This window comes from Anguilla rostrata, chromosome 12, assembly GCF_018555375.3.
Source record: "Anguilla rostrata isolate EN2019 chromosome 12, ASM1855537v3, whole genome shotgun sequence".
NCBI classification, from domain to species: Eukaryota; Metazoa; Chordata; class Actinopteri; order Anguilliformes; family Anguillidae; genus Anguilla; species Anguilla rostrata.
The window spans coordinates 20101586-20118123 of record NC_057944.1 but is presented as its reverse complement, the minus strand read 5'-3'; the positions used below and the strand labels follow the sequence as shown (position 1 = coordinate 20118123).

Sequence of the window (16538 nt, the reverse complement as noted above, 5' to 3'; positions counted from 1 at the left end):
CAAATTTGTAGCTTTACTAATTCCTTTTCTCCTCCTTTATAGCCTCCAAAATATAACCCATGTATGCTTGTGTTTAGTTGGGGTCAACGAAGCAGGACCAATTTCATGTTGGGAGTTTCTTGTCACATTCTCTGGCCTAAGGTCCCATTATGGTTACATACTGTCCATAGCACTTGCATACATTCCAGGAGCTGTTACTTCACGAGTGGAGAACGAGAACATGCAACAAGAAGCGAAACAGACCACGTCAGAAAGAGTGAAGACGGTTTTTTTTTTGGGAAAGATTTTAATAGTTATTGAATGTTCTACATCTTACAGTAAATATTATACAATTACAAACTTGGCTTAATTCTGTCACTGAGATCACTAACTGATCTTCAAAAAAAAAAAAAAAAAAAAAAACCAAACAAAAAAAAAAAAAACAACAAAAACAAAAATAATAAAAACAGACTTACACTTCATATCCACAAGCCTGGGTCTCTCTGCTTCACTGGACCCCGAGCTAACTCGTAGCAAAACGTTCCCACACCGTTGCTGAGACCTCATGACAAGATTGTGTTGCTGCCACAGCGTTAAAAAGAGATGCTGTGAGCGTGCTCCGTGTCAGCCTGGTACTGAACCTCCAGGTGCTGTTTCCTACACACACACTCTGGAAAATGGCACTATGGAAGACATGGAATTTACACTTTTTGCATTTCAATTGGCGTTCAAATCATCATTTAAATGTTTTGATGAAATCTCAAGCTTTGTTAAAAATATTAAAATTAAAGATTTTAACTATTTCTCAACAAATGTAACGCTTTGGGGTAACTCCTTAACCCTTAACACTTGAAGCAACAGTGGCGGAACCTTTGAGCTGTGTGTCAGGGGGTCTGCATGTTTGGCTCTCGTATGTACATCAGCACATACGTATAGCTACATGGATAGTAAACAGACATTTTAAAGGGGGCGGGGAGGGAAACCCTTACAATTATCATGCTTTGTATTCACTTAAATCTTATTGCAGATTTACAATGTCTGATGAGACGGGGAGGGGAAAGGAAATATTCCAACTGACCGAAAATGGCCATGAAAAGGACAAATACATTAATATGCAAATGAGGGCACTCAACTTTTTAAATTTGTATTTATTAAATCACAAAATACTCTTGGTTGCTGTTCAATGTGAATACTGACAATAACATCTGAGGAGGGAAAAGCCATTTCATGCTATTTGGAATTTAATAACATGGATTAATGAAAACAGTGGAGGCAAAGCAGAGTCCATCATAGAACTTCTTTCTGAACGGACATTTGGTGTCTTGAGCCTTTACATTTTATTCATTTATTTCAGTTGGCTGACACATAACAAATACCCTTATAACATTCCCACAAAGCTATGACAAGGTTACCACGTTGCTACAACACTACAGAAATTTAAACTGATTTGAGGGCTGCCCAGAGACGTTACTGAAACTATGCACACCGCGTAAGGACGAAGTGTTTTAAAGGTGTCTTTCTGGTTGAAGTGCCAAAACAAACTTAAAGAGGAAGTGCTGACCTGCCAGCTGACTTGGCCCCCGGCGCTTTCTGTATGGTTTCACTTCCAGCGAATCCTTCCAAAATAACCCATGCGAAATAAAAGCACTTACTAGTTCAGAGCCTGCACACTGGGATAACGTATGACCGCGGCAGCTGTGACTGGCAGTCCAACCGGCTTCACCCGTCAACAGTGCACAGATCTGCTGGTGTACGTTCAGAAAGTGACTTTTTCGGGTTATGTCTCGCAGCCAGTTTTATGAAGTGAGTTTCCCTTCCCCCAGCCCCTCTGTTAAACACGTGGGACCCACAGAAGACAAAGATTAATAGGATGGCCATGTGCTTGATGCTGTCACTTAAGGGGTGAAGTCACAAATTTTACAAACCAGATCAAAGGTGAACGAACTGGATCCGAGTGGGCACTGGAAATTGGAATTTTAAGCCAATATCAATCATAGTGGGACAGAAGTCTAAGTGTTCTTTCCTGTCGGTTAATGGAAGCATGGCTCAGTTCACCAGGTCTTAGGGCAACGGCAGCTCTTTCCAGAGGGTGCCAGCTCTACACTTTGCCCCTCCCCAAGGGAGCAAAAACATTTTAAATGCTTTTGAGTGAAAACCCCTTCCCTCAGACTTGTGTTCTGAAATGCTCCCTGACAAATACAGAGGCACCCCACTTCAATTCAACCATAAAGTTCCTCTATTTAAGAATAATAAACATCAATCATCAATAAAACTTAAATAACACTTATGGTAAAAAGCGCTTAAATTACATAATCAGAACTGATTCTTTTAAACCTAAGTTATTTTTTTTTGTTATTTTTTAAAGTTTAAAATACCAGAGGCAATACTCATACACATGGTTGAATCTCTTGAAGGTAAAACCTGATCCCCACCAACCCACCCACCCATTCAAACAAAAAAACAAAAAACCAAAAAAAAATAAAATAAAATAAACACCCACCCTCATTTCTACTTGCACATTGAATTTGGCCAATACAACTACTAATATGCATTGTTCAAGTCTTGTCTTACTTTATGATTTTAAGCAAGGACATACAAAAAAGTCATTGTAGTATTCAGAGAATGGTGTTTGCTCGCTCTGGGGGTCAAATCCCAAGTCATAAAACCACAATTACTTCTTTATTTCTACTTTTTTTGTAAAATGCTACTCAGGAAAGGGAGAGCAGGGCAGAGGTAAAGGTTTTCAGCAGTCCACAGCTTCTATCAAATTCAAGGACACTGCAAACTTCCACGCTGCGGGATTAATAAAGGATTATTTTATCTTATTTTATCTTATTTGGAGCTATCAGTGCACTGAACAGGCTGATAGTGAGCAGACTGAGCAGTGTTCATAGCAAACTGCACACATCTATAGAAAATGTGTTCAAGAAAACAAAACCAAAAATATAATTCATTATCTTACCTTCTGTAAAAGGCACCATGAATAACAAAATGAATAGGGTTTAAAGAGCCGGTGTGTTGTGCACAGATTGCTCTATTCCTAGGCGCTACAGCAGGACTACGCTTGCAGTTGCACAACCGATCACAATCAGGCAAAACCTGAACAGTTCCTGAATATGCAAAGCACAGCACTCTTTTTGAACTAGGAGATGAACAAAAAGAAGAAAAAAAAGGGTCAAGGTGGAAGTAGTCTCCAAGTGCAATGCAGGGACAGACTTACTCATTTGGGTGCAAATGGGCAGGGCTTTGGATAAAGAAAACCTAAATAACTAAATTTGAAAAACTTTCAGATGTCACCCATGTCATTTAAAGCGAAGACCTGTAAATGTCTTTACTGTGTTCAGTTTACCATTAGGAATGTTCTCACTCAAAACAGACAATGACATAACATTCTCTTAAATGCTGCATGGGGCGATTTTAGAAGGATGGTACCCAGGAGCTTCTGATGGAACACCTTAAAGTTAAATCAAAACATGGCCATTGAGTGCCCTTTCAATGGCAAAAGTGACTACACAGCAGTGCGTTCCTGCATCAAACCTTTACCAATGCACAACTGCCCTTCCTTTATATGCCTTATAAACACTTTTATACGCAGGGAATATGGTCATTCAGAGGGGGTTAAATGCTAAACCCAAACCTGTTAAATCCTCCTGCAGCGCTTGTGATGCAACCATGCTTTGTGAGAACACCATTCTGCTTGATGCATATATAACACATTCAATCATACCATACATGCTATCAAACGTGTGAATATGTTTTTATTTTTATTTTTAAATGCTCTAGTTGCTTTGGGCAATAGGCTGCCGAATGTAATCAAATTCTTTTACTTGCAACAAAATTAGTGGTTAACAAACCTCAGCAGAAAAAGAATAAGTGATACTGTTTAATACCAATTTGTCTTAAAATGATCAAACTACAGGGTACCATTTTGAACTTGTAAAAATTAAAAGTAGCTCATCTTTTCAGAGCCCATGTGAAGTACCTATTTTTAGCATAGATTATTATTCATAGATGTTTGTGCAATGCTTATCAGTGCACTTATAGTAATACAATGCTGATATGTGGTCACATGACTTCCATGTGTTCCAAGTGAGGAGGAATCGGAAGGCCGTGCAAAACATCTACTCCAGCTGATACCAGGCATTCCTACACCACACGACCTTTGATCTTTCAGTCATAACATGGAAGGAGACAGATAAAACTGAAGCCTGGTTTAGAAATGGTAGCGTCACCAGAAAAACCAAAACACAAAACAAAACTAGAAAAAAGTTGTGTTTGTGTGTGTGTGTGAGAGAGCGAGAGAGAGAGAGCGAAAGAGTGTGTGTGTGTGTGTGTGTGTTAGAGTGTTCCAATGGGTGCAGATCAGAGGTAGAGCACCGGAACAGGTGGGGAAATGCAACGGAATCCGCAATGCAAAATATTTGTGTGATTTTGGTTTCTGAATTTCAGTCAAATGGAAAATAAAGCAGTCTACTTTCATTTTTGCTTTCTCTTCTCGCCTGTGACCACAGTGACCAACTAAGCTTCCATTCTGCCTCTCACCAACAGTCATGGGGCCAACCAGGGAACCAGAATAAGACACTGCCACTATGGAAATGATGACACTACCATTACCATTACCATTATTCAAGCCAACAAAATAGTGGGGCGCTCGGCAAAAAAAGAAAAGAAAAACAATATAAAAAAACTGACGCCTCAGTGTCGATTGTCAGGGTCCAGTAATGGTGGCTAAGTATGCCCTATCCCCCCCCTCCCCCATGATGCAGCAAACAGCTTGACTTATCCTCCTACCCTCTGTACCAACACCTTCATCAAACCCCTCTCTTACCTAAGAGTCCCACACTTGGAGCTTACTACTTGTACCGCTAGAGTACAACAGCATATTTAAAGGAAGAATGAATTCCTCTTTATGTGTATTATTACCAATAAGACTCCATTAATTTGCACAAGGTAGAACTAGCTACTTCTGTCATGAATTAACGACATGTGTAAATCAGTCCCTATACCTGCAGCAGAGTGGTGTGGGGGGTGGGGCTCTGGCAGGTTCAGGGTGACATCATCTCTAAACTCCTCCTTATCCTTTCCAAAAATCACCCTTACTTTAATGGATTTTTACTGTGCCTTCCTTGTTGTGTTTGTCCAATGCACAGTATATCAATGGTTTTAAATCCCTTTGCATCCTTGACATGTTCCTGAATAATTCAAGTCCCTCCTCTAACCCCTCTCCCCATATGTTGGCACATGACTGAGACTTCATTCACATCAGAGCCTGGATTCTGAGCAAAGTGATGCAACTAAACCCTGGTCAACGTGCAATACAACACACCCTATGCAGTTTATGAGTGTGTTTGTGTGTGTGTGAATACACACAAGCACATACTTATAAAATATACTTATATATTTAAAAGATTGCTTACTACCGGTATATCTTGACGTACAAGCTAATTATGTCACCGACTTATTTAAATATCTTCTACGTAGTGTATAACTAAGATTACAGAATTCTTTTTCCTAGCGAAGGGATTATCGCGTTTACATGGTCATACAGTGGGTATATTTAGAACACGTCTACCTAATATTTGCTACAAGCTGGAAGACGACCCTCGTTCTCAGTACTGGAAGATGAAACCAAAGCCAAAGTAAATTTGAAAGGGAAAAAAACCCCAAAAAACTAAGAGCCGCACAATCTCCAGTCAGCCCATCCCAGAGGAAGCTGGGAAATGAACATAAGAAAGACCCTGTGCTAACATCTAATCCTTAGAAAAATTTGGCAGCATAAGATGATGATGATTATAACGATGACGACCATAATGATGAGGGTGTAGTCTGCGCATTCCTATAGCTGGAATCGGCCCAGAGACATGAGCAGCGGTAACACCAAAAAGAACATCCTCAACTACTGCTTTTGGTCTGCCTGGAGTTTCTGACAGAAATTGTTGATAAATTAAAAAAAAAGAAATACAACAGAGAGGTGCAGAAAAAAAACAAACAAACAAAAAAAAAACTTTAAACTTAAAAAAAAAAACAGTTTTAAAAGCAGCTTTTACAAAAACACTAAAGAATGCATAAAGTGACCCTTGCACTTTTTTTTTGTTCTTGCAAACAGACGCAGTGCTCCGATGTTGACCACAGTGCACCGATGTAAGACTTGAGTAGTTGCATACAATGTTTTGACTGCAGATCTGAAAAGCGAACAGACGACAGGGCTGTGTTACTCAAAAGACACACGGCAGGCCAAAACGTACGCGCTGGTTAAGGTGAGTGGGACTGACAGCCTCCAGTCGATTTTCAGAAATTATGGTTTCTTAATGTGAAGCCTGACAACTAAACCGAAAGCAACATGGAAAGTATTCTGTATCGTTCATATTACGATAAGAGACGAGCAGTAAATCTTCCATGAGAGATGGTTACTGACTGAAAGCTCTGCATCATGCCTGTTGCTGCCTATGGGACCATGGCCCTAATTCAGTGAGAAAGCTTACTGGGGAGGGTGTGAGCAGAGTAACTTACATGAATTGGTTGATGGTTTACCAGTGAGGAGGCACATAGCTGTACCCAGGCGTCCCTTGAGGCCTGTACGTTGGCACGGTAACGGGGTGAGCTCCAATGGGAGTGTGCTGTGGGGTGGTCAGCAAGGTTCCTGTGGGCGGAGGCAGAAGTCATTTACTGTCATCTAGCAGGTGTCGATTCCAAAAGGAAACATTCTTTTCAATTTTAGTTTTAGAAGGCAAAGGTATTTCTAACCTCCATTTTGACAGTTTAATCCATTTTCATTTGTGAATTTTCAAGATTTTTGGTCTTGGTTCTAGTTAGTCTAGAGAAATGCTTTAGTGGTGGATGTAAATGTCTGAAGGACAACTGGTGATTCCAAAATAGATAGGAGAAGATAAAACATTTGGGATGCACTAGAAGCGGGTGTGGAGCCAGAGGGGCTTACCTGCTGACATGGCCATGGTGGTCCCTGCCACCATGCCCATGGCCACTCCGTTAGAGCGAGGGGCAGGGACAGGGGCGGGGTATATGGCAGAAGGGAGGCTGTTGGGCTGGACCACTGTGGTGTGGTGAATCACATGAGGCTGAGCTGCATACACAGGCTGTGTGTAATAAGCACCCTGAGAGAGAGAGAAAGAAAGAGAGAGAGGGAGAGAGAGAGATTTTTACGAAATTACTACTAATACTAATAATAATAATAATAATAATAATAATAATTAGTGACACGGCCAGTTTTACTAAGTGAGTAGGGTCACCTGCCTATAGGAATTCCAGGTGTTTCTAGCTGATTGGATGGTAGGCACTTACCTGAGGATAGAGATTCTGCTGGGGGTAGGCACTTCTGATTGGGTACATGGCCGTCTGGTAGGGGTTGGGGGATGGGGAATAGGGTGGGGGGGCTCCATTGGTCTGGGTGGGGGGCACCTTGTAGGGGGTCCCAGCGGTGTATCCTGAGAGAGAGAGGCGAGACAGTTGGGGCGTCAGGCATGAGCCAGCTTCTCTCACTCATGACATGATGGAAAGGATGGTGGGTTTGGACATGGAGGCAGCGATTAGGGTCATCAAAGCACGCATGTGAGCTCTCTAGCTCCCTCTGTCTATTGAAGGCTGTTACAGCTTCAGTTGCGTCTGGATCCAACAGTAAGAATGCACGCAAGTCTTTCTGTCTGTTATGTAAAGCACAATGCACTTTGCATAATGCCCAATGCTACCCGACAAATATCACTGTGTATGGACTGAAAAAATTACAATGTTACATACAGTATTTATCCTGAAAACTAGTTCTGTGTCATTTATTCCAGCAGTGCAGTGACATGGTAGATTATGTTCTAAATTAGGGTTGGTCTACTGAAAAGCAGTTAGGTCCTGTTGAGACTAGCTGGGATTCAGTATCTTGGAAAGTGATACAGCCCCCTCTAGTTGCACTCCACAGCATTATGTACAGTCAGAAATTAAATCTATTCACCGGATACCACTCTAGTTTTTAAATAATGATTATACTGGTATAAAATCCATACACACAGATTAGATTTACTACTCAAGAACCTGTTGTACAAGCACTTGTAAAAGCAGTACTTTCAGATTGGGTTGATTCAGTATGGACAGGTCTCGATCTCAAACACTGATCCAGGTTATGGACACACCTTAAGGGGTAAAGATTGCGGATGAGTAAGCCGGAACTGGACGTGTTCTTTATGTTTTAGGGAAGGCAGTTGGTTTTGGCCAGGAACGTGCGTGCATGGCCCATTCCTAGTTTGGCGTGCTAAGGCTGATCAGAAAGGATTAGATCACAATCCCAACAAGTTTCCACCTGTCCGACGTTTTGAAGTGCAACTGCTTCATGAAATGCATGTGCCAGAATATCTAGTTTCGTCTGATCGGACGCCTCTGGCAAGGACCGGTAATAATGTGGTAATAGGTCGATGCAACAGCACAGAAGCACCAAGTCAGTGCGCTATCTCAAAAGCTCAGCAGTGTGCACAGACACGTGAATGCCAAAAATGAGAAAGAGCAGAAGGATCTGGCGAGTCTGAGAAAAAAACGACACTAAGAATGATGAAATGGGACGAAAGGCTATCACTCCTTCAAACTACAAAGATTTTGCAGAAAAAGGGCCATAAAAAGAAACCACGGATGGAAAATCGCATTCATGCAACACGTGAAAAGTAAAAATACTGGGTGTGTAGATGATAGAGTGGCTTAATTAAACATAGCCTATGAAAACGATCACGATTCATACATTACAGGTTCGGTTTTGGGATATTGTGAAACGTTGCCTGTAATACCCTGTGGGCATACCACTTTTGAGAAGAGCTGCGCTGTTTGACGAATGTACTGACATCTTGTGAGCCGTCGCATGAGGTATCACATTTCACCTGTCGAGTGAAGTCGATTCGTGAGTCATGACATGGTTTTACCCCGCATGCTTCCTCTTACCGATCCGTTGCCAGCTAAATTACATGAGAGCCGCAGTGAGTTGCTACAATCACTGAGCTACGCCGTAAGTTATCATGTGGAGATAGCCGCCAGTGTTGTGTTCAGACTAACTGACCTGCTAAGATTTACTGCGTTATGTGGCGCACTGTCATTCTGTTTTCCTTCCCGTGTGAGTTACTGCGGTGCACTGCGGTGAGAAATCACGTTGCTTAACCAGACGCAGGGAGAGGAGCCGGCTCACGCAGAGAGAACGGCCTCTCCCAGTAACCTACTGAAGTGCGAAGAAACGAAACGCTTCAAAGTGCTTACGCAACCCCAATTCCTGTGCTTTCACACACAGCTGCCGGCAACACACAAGCAGGGAAACAGCCACAAGGACCAGACCACCGTTCAGGCGCTGGTTTGGTGACAACTGCACGCTTAACTGAGATAAGTATGCAAATTATGCAAAACAAAGAAACACCGAACTGTGCACCGAGCCGATGAAACACCCGCTGCTGTTTATCGTTCCAAATATACAGATACGTTATCTCAGTTTTCAGCAGGTTTTCAAAGATCCTTTTGTCACATGGGAGGCGGAGTAGAGTAGGTGAACTTACATATCAATTTATTATGTGAGAATAACTGTTCTCATATATCAGCTGGCTCTTTTTTGTAGTTAACGCCAAGCTGTTTTACAAACACAAACCTGTCTTTGAACACACAGAAACCATGGTTAACAAAAACAAAACCATGGATAACAAAAGTGAAAGATGATAGAATTCTACTTTCTGATTCATGGTTAAATGTGTCAAATAATACACACAGCCCAAAATTGCAAATAAAAAATAACATCACAATTTGAGTGACAGTCCTTCAAGAGCTTCCCTTGTAGATTGTTTACTCTCTCTGGTCAGAGAGAAACTAGCACCCTCATGACATGTCAGTCTTAGGAGGGAAAAACAATTTCCACAAACAAAGGCCGCCCAGAAAACAACATGTCATTCACTACCAAAGAACACAAACATACAGTTTCACAGTTCTGTAAAGTGTATGCTGACCACCATAAACCGCATACTGCAGATGATTAAACATTGAGCCATGCCTCAGACTATAAACAGCTTTTCAAGGTGACAGAGGTACCATTATTAAAGATGTATACTCTATCAAACAGGTCACATCTGTGGCAGTCTGTAGACAAAGCAGTTCCAAGTAATTGCCCAACACCACATCTCCATAGAAATACAAACCAGCTTTAATTATCACATGACACAAGCAGTGTATATCATACTTAGTTGATAAATATCCTTGAAATGGCTAGGCTGTGACTTTATTTAAAATACGTAGCCTAGCATTTAGTGAAAAATATTTGACACAAAATATGATTGACCTCACTTTGCAGTGGAATGCAAAACCCGAGCACATTTCTGTTCTGTAGCCCTACGCATTCCTCTTTTCCTAAAGGCCCTGTAGTTGCCCTTCTCTATGGCCCCTGTAGTCACACTCTTCAGACGGCTGTGGAATTGCCTGTCCTATTCCGGTTCTGTCCTAATCCTCCAGCCACCGGGAGTTGTCCCTGTCCCAGGCCGCATGCCGCTGCCTAAACGGAATCCTACCCCACCCCCCTTCCTGGTGGTGCGTGAGCTCTGTCAGTGATGGGGTGAATATCCGGAGAAAAGGAGGCATATTTACTGAATGCTGCAGACGAGGCCTGGTAAGATCTGCTCTCTGAGCCCGCGTCCACTGCCAGGTCATAGGAACCCTCAGTGGGCCCTGAGGTGGAGGTCTGTGCCCAGCCCTGCTTCACCAGCAGCACTGTCCCGACAGACAACAGAAGAAGGGGGGTTACACACACAGGCACAAACACACACACGCACGCACGCACGCACACACACACACCACAGGACAGTACAAACACTCCTCCTTTGGCTACAGCATACCAAATGTTCTCATGTGCCAACTCCTTTTTCAACTTCCTGCTTTTTCTTTGTTCTTTTTTCCCCCTCCGCCCACCCCCCTGCTTTGGAGGTCAACTATATTACAATTTCATTAATACACATATCAGTGACACAATGATACTCTCAATGACTCCACCCACAACATGACAGTACTCACTAGCCCCTCCCATACCAGCTAGCTCCTTAGCTCCTCCCACTTCTTAATACTGTTATCATTTAGTTCTCATTGGCTCCTCATATCTACTGATACTGTTGCCACTGGCTACTCGTACACCGCGACTGCTCTCATGGGCTGCTCAAGCGGTACGCCTTGAAATTGTTCTTAGTGAGTTGCTCATCCTCACACTAGCATCTCCCCTCTTCTGGCACTGTTCTCATTACCTGCTCCCATATCCTGACAGCTCAACACACTGCAGTAACAACGCATGTTCCCACAGTGAGACACCGCGGTCGCCATCAAACGGTACAGTACCTCCTGGTCTTAAGCCTTCTGCACATTCCAACATGTCAACACTTCCTACTGGCCTGGCTCCCAGCTCTACACACTTCTCATTATGTGAGTGTGTGTGTGTGTGTGTGTGTGTATGCATTTATAAACACATATACACAGTGAGCTCCACAATGATAGGGACAAAGCCATTGTTTTCTTGATTTGGCTCTGTACTCCATAATTTTAGATTTGTAGTCAAACAGTTCACGTGCGGTTAAAGTAAAAATTCCCATCTTTTATGAAAGGCAATTTTAATACTTTTTGGTTTCACCATGCAGAATAACAGCAGTTGTTATACATAGCTCCCCCATCTCAGTGCGCCATAACAATTTGAACAAATGGCTTCACAGATGTTTCTGATTAACCAGGTGTGCTCAATTGCTTCTTAACTGGAAGTATAAGAGAGCTTTCAGTATCTGGTCTACAGGCTTTTGATTGACAGAGCCATAGGCCAAAACTTAGGTGTACCAAAATGCCATTTTTTGTTGTTGCTTTGGCTCTGTACTCCAGCATGCTGGATTTAAAATGAAACAATGAATATGAAGTTAAGGTGCAAACTGTCAGGTATTTGCATCCATAATCAAGTGAACCACATAAGAATTACAGCCCTTTTTATACATAGCCCCCCAATTTCGGATTGGATCGTAGTTTTGGTTTGGTTCTGTATGTTTTTGGAAAAGCAGAGAAAAAAGTACCATTGCCAGTGCCAATCTAGTGTACATTTATTTTACATAAAAGTGGGGTTATCAAAAATGTACTGAAATCATCACCAAAAGCCAGAGAACAAGCAGATTTTTTTTCGAAAGGAAAAATGGCGCATTGTTATTTTCAAATAGAAAATAACACCCACATTATAAACAAACACAAAATGCACCATATATTAAACCTGCATTAGAAACAAAATAAGAAAGAGTATATTTATTAATACGAATCTCAGATTAAAATGAGTCAATCCTTAAAAGAATAATGGTTTTTCCACTTGTAATTTAAATGCAGTATTTTACTGCATCAAAATAAATAGAAAATAGTGTTTAATGATTTCTCTCAAAAGGTAAAGCTGTACTTTGCTAATTTGTTCTTCCTGTGCTTGTTTCGGACACACCAGGACAATGTAAATATGTATATGAGCCATCACGTTCGACAGGCTGTCATTAGCATACGCCACACTTGCAAATCAATGCTCGCACACAGACGCCGTTTTATCCACCGTCTTTTTTCCCCATCATTACTAACGTTAACACTCCCAAACAGGAGATTTAAAAAATGGAAGGGTATCCTCTAACTGGCTTCTCCTGCACACTTTGCTATTTTGCAAACTGACCGACCGGATTGGTGATTTAACGGGCACTCGCTGCAAATTCACCTGTGCAACTCATTCAGCAGTATTTCTGATTTAAATGAAAGCAGCGCGAGTTAACTGATATTTGTATTCCTTATTTTCTGTTGTCTGCCATCAAATAAAAATGGCCAATTTAATCTTTACATGACAATTTTTTAAAGCACAAAGTTGTGAATAGCTATTTCGAAAACATAGACAAAACAGGATTTTTGAAGCAAACACGGGCGAACCGAACTGTGGGCGGCCAACCGAACGTTTTGGTTTTTCACACGAACCGTTTCTTTACAAGTGCACCGCGACTTTACTGAACCATGTCGGTTCTTGGGGAAGAGACCCTTTTGCCTTTAGTGGTTGAACACCTACCCTTCTGGGCAGGGCTTTGAGGAAACAGCCTGAAACAGGACTCAGGTGCCACACATTGCTAACTTGTGATTCTTCATCAAGAGCAAAGACCGTGGAGCTAAGCAACACATGAAAGATAAAACTGTCCTTGGAGGCACCAGACTCCTGCACAGACCTCTCCTTCATCAGTACATGCGTGGGTATTTATGGCACCGGCAAGCTGAACTGGAACGTGCCAAAACATTAACAATGCTGAATTCAAATGTAAATGTACAAAAAAAGGAATTTAAATTAAATTAAAATATCAATATTTCATTAAAATGACAGGTGTGTCCGTGTGTGTGTCTGTATTTGTACGGATATGTATTTACACACACTATAGGTACAACAATAATAAAAAATGAAACATAATACATAAAAATTCCACAAAAAGAAACAACACTTCAGGTAGATATTTAACATGGAACAGCTACCACACTGTGGCCACTAGAACCACAAGAAACCCCAATATAAGTTTCAAAAGTGATAAACTGTGCTCATCATTGATTGACAGTTTTAACTGTAAATAAGATGGCACTTAAAAACAGTTGGGTAAGGAAATATCTCATATCCTGCAGTATACGTGACTTTCATTTATGCATCAGCACAGACACTTCTAGGGATGAAACTGGTGATTATTTTTACAGTTATTAGTACAAATTAAGTTGCAATATAGAATTGCCACTAATATTACAAATATACCTTCATACATATGCACAAATGATGCATATGCAGCAAAACTCTTTGTAGCTGATACCCTTTAGCTCTTTTACCCAACTCTATCCTTTTTAAGCATCAATATGTCCACTCCTCCACTTCAGCATTACGCTATTCACACCACAAGAGGGCAGCCTTACCTAATTTCTGCCCTGTCGTTACACAGAGTGTTGTGAGAAATAATGAGCAGTCAGGACATGAAGAACAGAAATGACTTCTTTCGCACACACAAGACACACATAGACCATGCCAGTTACACAACCAAACCGCTACCATGGACAGTGTGTGGTGCCATGTTAAACTACATTCATCTTCATACCACCCCTAAGGTAAATTCCATGTGATATGATAAATTAATATGGCTGCCAATTATGTTAATTGCAGATCAGAAATTAGACAGCAACCAACATTTGAGCATTTGAATAAAAAAAATGTTTTCTAATGGTTTCTGGACTATGAGTCAGTCATTCCGCTAACTAACCACTCGGATATTTCCAAACCACTGGACAGAGCAGGTCGGCAAGGTCCTGGTCTGGTTTAATGGTTGGATTGCGAGAGTCTGCATGAACATGGTAATTATGTGAAGATGAGTGTTGAAGGGGTGACGTTTAATGACGAGGAACAGAAACACGTGGCATTAAAAAGGTAGGGGAGGGGGGGCAACCTTTGTCTGACTGCTCCCAGCCACGTGAACACCCGTGACTCAGTACTAGGACAGAAGGAATGGGAGGACTGTGAGGAAAAGCCACCATTGTGTCTTCAGGAACAGATCTGGGGGAGGAGCTAAGGATTTACCAAGCGTGTGGAAGCTGCAGGGATGCCAGGCAAAATGCCAGCTAAAACAAGCCTGCGAACAAATGCAAAGCATGTCCAACCTACCTCGCTCTCTACTTTTCTAGATGGGTCATTTTGAGGATATTTTCTTGTCACCGACGTGACAGAAATTTCTTTTATTTATTTCCATATAAACAAAAGCAGATATAAACTTTTCTGCCACCTGCAAACAGCAAATAGCTGAATTGTGTACACCTTGGTTTGTTACAGCAATAAGAGACAACAAGCCATACTTTCCTGCTGCAAGTGTTAACTATTCAGGTATACAATATATGCGATTGGAACTGAGGGGGGGCTGTTACCGGTAGAGGTGCACTGACAGTGATGAATGCTTATTGCAAGGACACCCTGCTCCATCCTTACCTACCTGGAGCTGAAATGCAGGCCCAGAGGGAGTCTGAATGCTGGAATGTTCGCGCGCCACCCCCTGCCCCACGCACAAGCTCTCAAAATTGAGAGTTGGGTCTTCCTCCTTGGCTAGCCAGAGGAACACACCCCTCATTTGTGGCCTGTGTAATTACTCTCTGACAGAGCTGGCCTAATGAAGTGTCTTCTGAGGCCAATTTGGCAATTAAGGACTCTGCCATTCCATTTCTGCTCTCCTCCAAATAAATCAATGAATAAAGACGGCAGACAGAGAGGGAGAGCAGACCTGATTGTGTAAGCTCCTCCTGCTGCTGGCCTGTACTCTCTGCTCTCCTCTGTTGAGGGGAAGTAGATGGGCAGGACCGTAGATGGCAGGACGGAGGGATGCGTAGTGCTGGTGTTGCTTGGGATGGGGGGGACGGGGGGTTCTTACCTGGAGGGTAGCCTGGGCTGCCGGTCTGATAGAGGTTGGGTGTGTAGGTAGGAGCCGTGGTGGGATAACCTCCAGGGTAGCCTAATGGCAAAAGAAGACAGACTATCAGAAAAAATGGCCCTGAGGAACCCTTTGGAGCCAGAGCTGTGTTCAGAAGCAATGTGGTGAAACACCGATCCCCCTAGTGGTCTGGAGGGGGAACTATCCATCAGACAGTGATATGGCCAAATTCCAGGGCAATGACCTTGAGACCTGTATCACTTCTAGTTCTGGACTTTGGATTCAGTTTGTAGGCCAGAGGCGTAAAGGGTTGAGAAAATGGCACATTGGAATCACTGTCAGGGTAAATGCCTTAAAATGAATGCCATTTGCTGGAGACAAACTGGGGTCGAAGAATGAACTGGCAATGTTCAGAACTCATTTAACCCTTTAAGGTGAAAGATCACAAATATGTGATTAGAATGTTCTTTGTTCTTAAATGAACATTTGAATGCTGAAGGTACAATCACTATTGGTAACTGAAATCAATGAAGTTCTAGAACATGGACCTGGAACATTCCAACATCATTCTGGCTACATCGTGGTATTTCTCATGTTGTCTGTTCCTGGCCATCCAGCTCTGATTCTACAAGCCTGAACCAGGGCTGAATATGCCTACCCACACATTCCACTTCAACAGGCTACCCCAAACAATGCCTGAACTCCCACTGTCTCACAAGTACGACAAGTATGAACAATATCCCAGGTTAGATATGGTGGGTGCCATCACTTCACACTGCTCTGATCTGAACATCACAACATCAGTTCAGCGGCTATCTGTTGATTTGACAAAACCGTAACAGAAATTGGGTGGTCCAACCCACTGAGTACTCGGTAACCAATCAGCAATATGTGTGTCAGAGCACTCAAACTGAAGATAATTCTCTGGAGAGAAGCTTCTTCTAAGAGGCTTATTCTCCAGGAGACATAAAAATAATAAAAAGCCTTTTTCCGTGAAAATGAAAATCTCTGAGATTTAGTTTTGTCTAAATTGAATGAAAGGTAATCTTGTTAATCTTCAGAGCTTTGGTCCCTCATGACAGCTCCCTTTCCCCCCACTCCCTTTTCTTAGAGGGCAGAAATATGGCTAAAGCC

The 16538-nt window shown here is 42.1% G+C and overlaps 1 protein-coding gene across 3 annotated transcripts in view; it reads right to left on the bottom strand.

Annotated features, from left to right (window-relative positions):
• Nucleotides 1-266: 266 nt before the first annotated feature.
• fam168a (family with sequence similarity 168 member A) overlaps nucleotides 267-16538 on the bottom strand; it is a 59286-nt gene continuing 43014 nt past the window's right edge. Inside the window, exons 4-9 of one of the 3 annotated variants that reach the window (XM_064303666.1) lie at nucleotides 15405-15485; nucleotides 10579-10701; nucleotides 7279-7421; nucleotides 6917-7091; nucleotides 6490-6619; nucleotides 267-6161 (exon numbers count right to left, since the gene is read on the bottom strand). In XM_064303666.1, the coding sequence (XP_064159736.1) occupies nucleotides 6507-6619; nucleotides 6917-7091; nucleotides 7279-7421; nucleotides 10579-10701; nucleotides 15405-15485 (635 nt within the window). In that variant the 3' untranslated portion in view covers nucleotides 267-6161; nucleotides 6490-6506. The remainder of the gene's footprint in view (nucleotides 6162-6489; nucleotides 6620-6916; nucleotides 7092-7278; nucleotides 7422-10578; nucleotides 10702-15404; nucleotides 15486-16538) is intronic. The other 2 variants (XM_064303667.1, XM_064303668.1) reach the window with 2 other exon arrangements.